The sequence below is a fragment of the Cryptomeria japonica genome, chromosome 7 (assembly GCF_030272615.1).
Source record: "Cryptomeria japonica chromosome 7, Sugi_1.0, whole genome shotgun sequence".
NCBI lineage: Eukaryota > Viridiplantae > Streptophyta > Pinopsida > Cupressales > Cupressaceae > Cryptomeria > Cryptomeria japonica.
In genome coordinates, this window is record NC_081411.1 from 49,354,407 (window position 1) to 49,362,974 (window position 8,568).

Sequence of the window (8,568 nt, forward strand, 5' to 3'; positions counted from 1 at the left end):
AACATAACAATAAGAAATTCGATTGTTTGGAGTGTTTGCTTTAAGAGTAGTTGGAAACTATTTTAAAATATAAAGATTTTGAAATGAAAATATAAAATAATAAAAATTTCTATTCAAGAGTAGTGTAATTTAGAAGTTACTTTTTTTTGTAGATTTTAAAATGTAGAAAATATATATAGGCAATGGGCAGGATGGCCATATGCCCATTGCCAGCCACTTTCATGTTTTCAAAATACTTCAAGCCTCATCTATTTCGCGAGATTTGCAATGGGCATCAATCAAACAGTTGAAAGTAACTGCATCAGGAGTCAAGCCTTCAACTGATATATCTTATTCATGAAAGAATGTGCACGAGGCAGATCTCGGCTTACACAAAACATCAATAATTGTGGTGTACATCACTTCATCAGGTTTGAAATACCTATTTGTCATTTCCTCTACATTTACCTTGCCTTATTCAATTCTCCTGTCCTACAAAATGGACCTATCAGAATATTAGGTCACTAGAGTCACTGCATTGCGAAGACAGTCCTTGTTTTCCATTTCAGGAAAAAATTGTGAATGCTTCCCCTTCCCTCTTATTCTGAAATAGCCAACAAAAAAAAGTTGTAACAATATTTAGAGAAGCCATTTCTTAGCATCTTTTTAAACAACTTTTGAGCCTTTTCCACCTCATAATTCATGAAGACTGCAAATCAAAGAACTACAAGTAATCATGTTTGGCTGATAACTCTGTCTGTTTATGTTATTTAAACAATTCCAAGCCTTGCCCATCATGTCATCTTTGCACAGTCCATCAATGATTGCAGTGAATGCAACTTCGTTGAGAAACCAACCAAACGTCAGTTGTACAAGTAGATTGCAGGCATACTCTCTTTTACCAGCTTGCAAAATCCATCAGTCTATTGTGTTACACAGTCCAATGGGTGATCATACCATTGACCATATCCATCAACCATGAAAATTAAGCAATAACAACATTGTTGCAATCCGTATCTGTAGTGAACACTTAGCAAAGCAACATCTATGACACAAGTAGAATCACCAAATACACATCAACATTGATGCACAAACAGAAATCTGCACAGATTCTTAGGGCTGAATTATTATACCTTTGTTTCATAGCAGTATGCAATGCTGCACATCCAAAATATCTCTGTTGAGAGTACATCATTCTCTTACTCTCATTGTATGCAACAAATACATTTCTCCTGTGCCAATTGGACTTCACATACCTTGGTGATTGGTCCATCATTGGTTCGGGTATGGCTCATTTTTAACACCCCCTGAGTCACACTACAGGTGCTTGAAAACCCTGGCTTGGCCTGGCTCCGCAGACCTGGGTTCTGATATTATGTTAAACCTTTCATGCACCAGCTAGTAGAAGAATCTCAGACCTCCTATTTGCTGCTAGGGTGCTTTACCACTGAGCTACTAGTCCTCTTGATGATCGATCCATTTTTGGTCAAGTGTGTGCTCATTTTCCAACATATTGTTGTACTAAATCCACATGATGTAGCTGCACCATTCGTGACTCACTAAAGTTCTATACAAAAGTTCACTTCCAAGGTGAGCCAGACATAAAACACTTTCTGTTTTGGAGATGCTGCCGGTGCATCAACTCCTGTGCACCAAAGAGAAACCAATTACACTTGTGCACAATATAGCCTTGTTATACCCTGATACCACCTAAAGGCTAAAATATATGAGGCGGCAACAAAATTCTCCCTCCAGATTTCTTGTGGTTATGCCTTTTTTGTGCTCTTCTTTTGAACAAAAGTAGATTATTTATCAATGCATGGGCATAAGAGGATAAATGAGGCATTTTTATCGTCCTGACAAATGTAAATGCAAGCTCTTATCATATCAATACCTTTCAGCCCTTCTCAGCGATGCACTGCAAATCTCTGCTTCTGTGTACTGAACACCCCACATTCCTTCTGTTCATCTGTCAATGCCATTGCGCAATCATAATGGTCTGCTCAGCACCTTGTTAATTTCTCATGTGCCCTGCATTTTAGCGTGTGCAGTCCAAATTATTCTCCTGCACCGTCCATCTGCGAAAGCTTCCACAATTGTGTGTACCTTTGTGCCAATGATAAAAATTAAACTTGCTAACAAAGTAACACAAACAAAACTGAAAATAGAAATCATGGAGATTGGATATATGAATGTAAGGCACAGCCAAATAAAACTTTTGCCCTAGGTTGGAGATTACAATGGAAAATCACAACAAATACGGACAGAAAATAAACTCACAAACTCTTCCAACAAGATGTTGATCCAAAGATGAAGCGCAGACCTTTTGCAACCATACATGGAATCCTGATCTAAGGTGCATCTTGCACAATACACCCCACAACCTCGCCATCCGAATCAACTACCTTCAAACAAGCCCCAAGTATTTCCTTTGTGGTGCGATCATGCACAGACAAACATTCAATAGTTTAGGTCCTTACGAAACATAAAACTGCTAAATTGCTACATCCAGCACCTTGAGATTAGCACCAACTGAATCATCTACAAACACAAAACTACCCAGATCTCTTTGACAAAAATCCAGATTGGGTCCTGGCAACAGAGCCAATGCTAACCGGGTGTTCCTCAACCTCATGCACTGCAAACTTCCTCATTGGACATCAAATCCTACACACTGGCATGCTGATATGCAATGTCGAGCAACAAACCTAAAGGACAGTCTCGCCCGAGTTGCACATGAATACGAAAACTAGTAGAGTCTTGCAATGGGGTTGATGTTAAATATAAATCCACATGTCTAAATTATGGGTAACAATTACAACAGGAAAATGTAAACACAAAGCATGAATGCCAAGAATCACACACATCACCTTTGTCAACATTATGAAGAACAAACTACATGGTATTGTCAAAGGAGCAGAAAACCCCAAAAACTTACTTATGAATGCATAGGAGGCATGCTTACATAGTTATACAACCTTCTTATGTTACAACAAGTAACATTAATTAAATGTGCAATTATTAAATAATTGCTTTCACAATATTAAATGAATTCCTCAATGGTGTATTATGGTGCCAACATCCATGTCGTATAATTTTAGCTACGATCCCTAGAGCTTCATCTACTTTTTCTACTTTGCAGAGACCATCAATTAGGGTGTCATACGTAACAATATTTGGAGAACACTGACCGTTTCCTGTTCTTGCTACTAACATGAGAGCTTCATCTTCCCTATGTATCTTGTGTACACTATTAATGTGAGCATTATATGTAATGTTGGGAGAAAGGCTGTACTGTATCATTTCAGATTGCAATACCAAAGCTTTATCTACTCTCCCTTTCTTGCACATTCCACTAATCAGGATATTGAAAGTAGTAATATTTGGAAAACAATGAGTATGTTTCATTCTTGCCACTAATTTGAGAGCTTTATCTTCCCTATCCACCTTGTAGAAACCGCTAATAAGGGCATTATACGTAGAAGTAACAGGGGAAAGGCCATCTTGTATCATTTCAGCTACCAATGTCAATGCTTCGTCTATTCTACCTTTCTTGCAGATTCCATTAATCAGGGTGTTATATGTAACAATATTTGGAGAACGCTGACCATGTCTCATCCTTGCTAGTAACCTGCGAGCTTCATCTTCTCTATCAACGTTGCACAGACCATAAATAAAGGTAGCGTATGTAAAGCTGTCAGGAGAAATACCATATTGTATCATTTCAGATATCAATACCAAAGCTTCACCTACTCTCCCTTTCTTGCAGATTCCATCAATCAGGGTGTTGTAAGTAACAGTATTTGGAAAACAATGAGTATGTCTCATTCTTGCTATTAGTTCAAGTGCTTCATCTTCCCTATCTGCTTTGTAGAGACCATTAATAAGGGCATTATATGTACAAATAACAGGAGAAAGGCCATCTTGTATCATTTCAGCAACCAATACCAAAGCTTCGTCTATTCTACCTTTTTTACAGATTCCATCAATCAGGGTGTTGTATGTAACAATATTAGTAAAACAACGAGTATTTTTCATTCTTGCTACTAATTCGAGAGCTTCATCTTCCCTATCCACATTGCAGAGACCATTTATAAGGGTATTATATGTAATAACATTAGGGGAAAGGCCACTTTGTATCATTTCAAATATCAATACCAAAGCTTCATCTACTCTCCCATTTTTGCAGATTCCATCAATCAGGGTGTTGTATGTAACAATATTTGGAGAACAATGAATATTTTTCATTCTTGCTACAAATTTGAGAGCTTCATTTACTTTATCCACATTGCATAGACCATTAATAACAGAACTATATGTAATAACATCAGGAACCAAACCATCTTGTATCATTTCAGCTACCAATACTAAAGCTTCATCTATTCTCCCTCTCTTGCAGATTCCATCAATCAGGGTATTGTATGTAACAATATTTGAAAAATAATGGCCATGTCTCATTTTTGCTGCCAACCTGAGAGCTTCCCCTTCCATATCAACATCGAAGAGACCATAAATAAGGGTATTATATGTGATAATATCAGGAGATAGGCCATCTTGTATCATTTCAGCTACCAATACCAAAGCCTCACTTATTCTCCCTTTCTTGCAGAGTCCATCTATAAGAGCACTATATGTAACAATATTTGGAGAACAGTGAATATTTCTCATTCTTGCTACTAATTTGAGAGCTTCATTTACCTTATCCACATTGCATAGACCATTAATAAGAGTACTATATATAACAATATCAGGAATCAAACCATCTTGTATCATTTCAGCTACCAATACCAAAGCTTCATCTACTCTCCCTTCCTTGCAGATTCCATCTATGAGGGTGCTATATGTAATAACACTTGGAAAACAACGAGCATACCTCATTCTGTGCAAGAGCTCGTTTGCTTCTTCACTTTGACCCCACTTACATAAAGCCTTCATCAGGGTATTATGAGTGATGACATCTGGATGAACTCCCATCTCTATCATTGCAGCAAGAAGGGAATAGATTTTACAGAAATCGCCATCATGTCCAAGCCCACGCAAAAGTACATTGAATGTTATGACGTTAACAGAAAGGCCTTCAGTTATAGCTGAATTGTATAACTCCCACGCCTTGTTTTTATTGCCCGATTTCCAGAGAGTATTTATTGAGTGGTTAAGGAGGTCAACATCAGATTCGTGCATTATACGATGTAAGACCTTCTCAACCTGCTTCTGTTTGTGTGTGTGTAGATATAATGCATTCAATTGTTTTCGAGAATGAGGCGATTCTGTGAGTGTGGTTGTTATCTGTTTAAAGAGGGGCCGGAGGCGCATCCATTTGTAGTTGTCCCCAATTTTCATGTTGATGTTGTAAACGGCAAACAAAGGAACAGAGCAGACATACGATACCACGCATATAACCCTAAAATATCTCGAACTACTTCTGTTTTTGTGTGTAGATATAATGAATCGAATTGTTTTGAAGAATGAACCGATTCTGTAAGTATAGTTGCTACCTGTTTAAACAGAAGGCGGATGCGCATACTTTTCAAGTTGTCCCCAATTTTCATGTTGATGTTGTAAACGGCAAACAGAGGAACAGAGCAGAAATAGCATCCCGCGCATCTAACCCTAAAATATCTAGGAAGATGACTTCTCTTGTTTCTTTCTTTATCATTGCCAATTGAGAGACGACTTCTCTTTGAAGATGGAATTTTTTTTTTTAATCATTCTAAATTTCTATGATAAGCTTCTGAAATTATTTTATTTTATAGCCTATTTCTTCACTACATCATTTTATTTTGTTTAGACTAAAATATTATTAAAAAAATTGGTTGCTGATGTTCTCTATTAATCATATGTTATTTCATGCTTGGTTTGGATGGAGGTCTAGACTCACAACCCATTCGCCCAGGGCACAATCCCAGCCTTATCTCTTATGATATCGGAGTCTTGCACTCAGCAAGACTTGATCCCTAGTGGGCTCATTTGGAGCCATTCAACTTCACCAGTTGACCAAGGGCCCATTGACATGCTTGGTATTTTGAGTAAATTGGTTTACATATATCTAGTTTTCATTATCATTAATCTTTTTGCTTTACTTCATTTTAGTTGGTTTAATCTATTTTTACTTTTAGTTTCACATATTTAAAATAGGGTATATCATATTCTAAAAAAGTAGTATTTAATGGTATAAGTTTTAAATAGGCCTAAACAAATATTTTTAAGTTCTCAATAAATTTGAAATTAGTAGAGATCTTGAAAAATCATTCAATAATCAAGAAACTGGTAACTAGGGGTAAGCAAAACCATGTAAAGGGAGTGATCTTTTTCAAATTTCAAGCATAAATATTCATATCAATATGGTGAAATGTATACACTACTCAATGTCTTGTCAAACCTCCATATTAAACTCATTATATAGGGTGGGGTAGATAAATCAGTTGCAACTCAAATTGGATAGAGACTTGAAAGATGTGCTCATAAATGCAGTAAGTGTTTAAGAATGTATGTAAATGTGTCTATAAATAATGAGTGTTAATGTTGCTTCATAAAACATATAGATAGAACATTTGTAAAAACCATGTAATTTGTATATATTATGTCATGTGTTTTGTCAATGAATGCAATTAAAATTTGTTAAAACTTTGTCTTTTTATTGCTTTCTATCAAATGAAAAGTAGCTTTGTTTTCAAGTTTTCCCAAAGGCTAATTGGTAGGGGGGAAACTATAAGTTCAATCTTGCAAAGTTGTTCATGGCAGTGAGTTCAATTGGTCTTGGTGATCCTCATGTTGCTTTCAAAAAACAGAAATTGACCTTTTGGAAGTTCTTCGCTTCTTGAGAAGTTTGCTATTTTTAGAAAGTCGACTGCTTACATGTAATCATGATCCTAAATCTTTAGGATCACATTTGGTATGATCAAAATTGCATAGTTATATCATTTTGGTACTTGTCACTTTGCATGTAAATTATTGATTTATCAAACAATTATTCACTTAGTCTAATAGTTCAGATAACCGGGGGGGGTGGTGAGTCAGTTGTCAACAAATTATAGAACTTTAAGCATTCAAAACCTCATTACCGAAACACATAAACCATATACCAGAATAACAGATATAGCAATTAAGGACAAACATAAATCATAGAATAGTTACCATCCATCCATAACACATAACATCAAGATTTGTATGTGGAAAACCCGGTAAAGGGAAAAATCACGGTGGGAAGCCTTCCCACAGTTAGATAATACTTTTGTAGTAAGTATGTGATTACAAAATGAGGGGCCTGGATATGCAGGAAGGCCAACAGCCTAGAGCACACCGCTCATCACAAAAGAAGCCTCACTGACTACAAAAGAAATCCAAACTACAATCCAGAAACAAGAGTGAACAGCAATAATAGCATCTCCTATGTCTGAGTACAGTTTTGGTTAAACTCAATACTAGACCTGACTAAATCCTCTCTTACAAACCCAATTCGATCACCTATGATCGACCAAAACCTCTGCATATGATTACAACATTATTCGCCCACAAATAATCGCATAACCCATAACCATGATCTACAAAGAGATCTTACATCATATATATACCAACCCGAGACCTAAACAAGTAGGTCGCCCACCTAAAAGATAATACAATAAATTCAACTTGCAATCCAATGATCAACCGCATCGGCTTAGGCCAAAAACAATGTAAACCAATCTTTAAATCTCATTGGTAATGCATTGGGAGTGTCCACCAACACGTTACATAAATTGATCCATAACCTAGATAGAACCAGGCCCAAAATAGGTCACCATAAACCAAATCCAACACCACTGATCATCAGGAACACGAAGAAGATAACCATCAACATCCGGGTAAGTGCAAGAAGTTGTGTCTGCTTAATGTGGAATCTTTAGACTTAGTAAAACAATGCAAATCAAGCGGAGTGAATAGGAGACGAATCGGGATCCCGAACCGAAAACCAAATGAGATCCCGTTTCAAAATGAAACAAGATCATTTTAAAACGAGATCCCCGTTTGAATATTGTAGTCACATAAATCTGTCCATTTTAATTAAATGAATATTTGCTATTTATTTGATTAAAAACCCACTAGCCATCAGTTAATTAAATTAATATTTAATTAATTCATCTTCAAACATTCTCATATTAATTTAAAAAATTATTCAATTTATTTTAATTAATTCATTAAACCAAATTCACAATCAATTAAATGAATAAATCATATTTATTTAATTAAATCCCATTTCCTCTTTTAAATAAATTAAATAAAATATTTATTTAAATAATTTATTCCCCCCCACTTGCATTTTCCTACAAATGCAAGTTGCAACCACAAATTGAAATAAATTAATTTTATTTTAATTAAAATCCTATTTTCTCTCACCCACCAAACCCACTTGCAATCCTAAATCCCATTCTAGGTTCTTCTAAACCCCTTTCTAATTAGCCTAATCCATCCCCTAAATATTGTCACATTCCTAAGCAACTTGGAGTCACTTCTCAAAGACTCAAAAGTCTTTGAAAATCATTTAATGCTTTATGTGTCCAACAAGCTAGCCTCTAAAGTCTTCCAAACCACTTATGGCTCTTACATGACCAT

The 8,568-nt window shown here is 36.0% G+C and overlaps 1 protein-coding gene across 1 annotated transcript; it reads right to left on the reverse strand.

Moving 5' to 3' along the window:
* Positions 1–274: 274 nt before the first annotated feature.
* Positions 275–5,664, reverse strand: LOC131046473 (pentatricopeptide repeat-containing protein At1g63330-like). The gene has a single exon (XM_057980232.2). It carries the CDS (start codon positions 5,317–5,319, stop codon positions 3,001–3,003), a length of 2,319 nt encoding a protein of 772 aa, XP_057836215.2. The 5' UTR covers positions 5,320–5,664; the 3' UTR covers positions 275–3,000.
* Positions 5,665–8,568: the final 2,904 nt, after the last annotated feature.

Bases quoted from the DNA above. Each gene is read 5' to 3' on its own strand.
- LOC131046473 (XM_057980232.2), bottom strand. From the start codon at position 5,319: ATGAAAATTGGGGACAACTACAAATGGATGCGCCTCCGGCCCCTCTTT.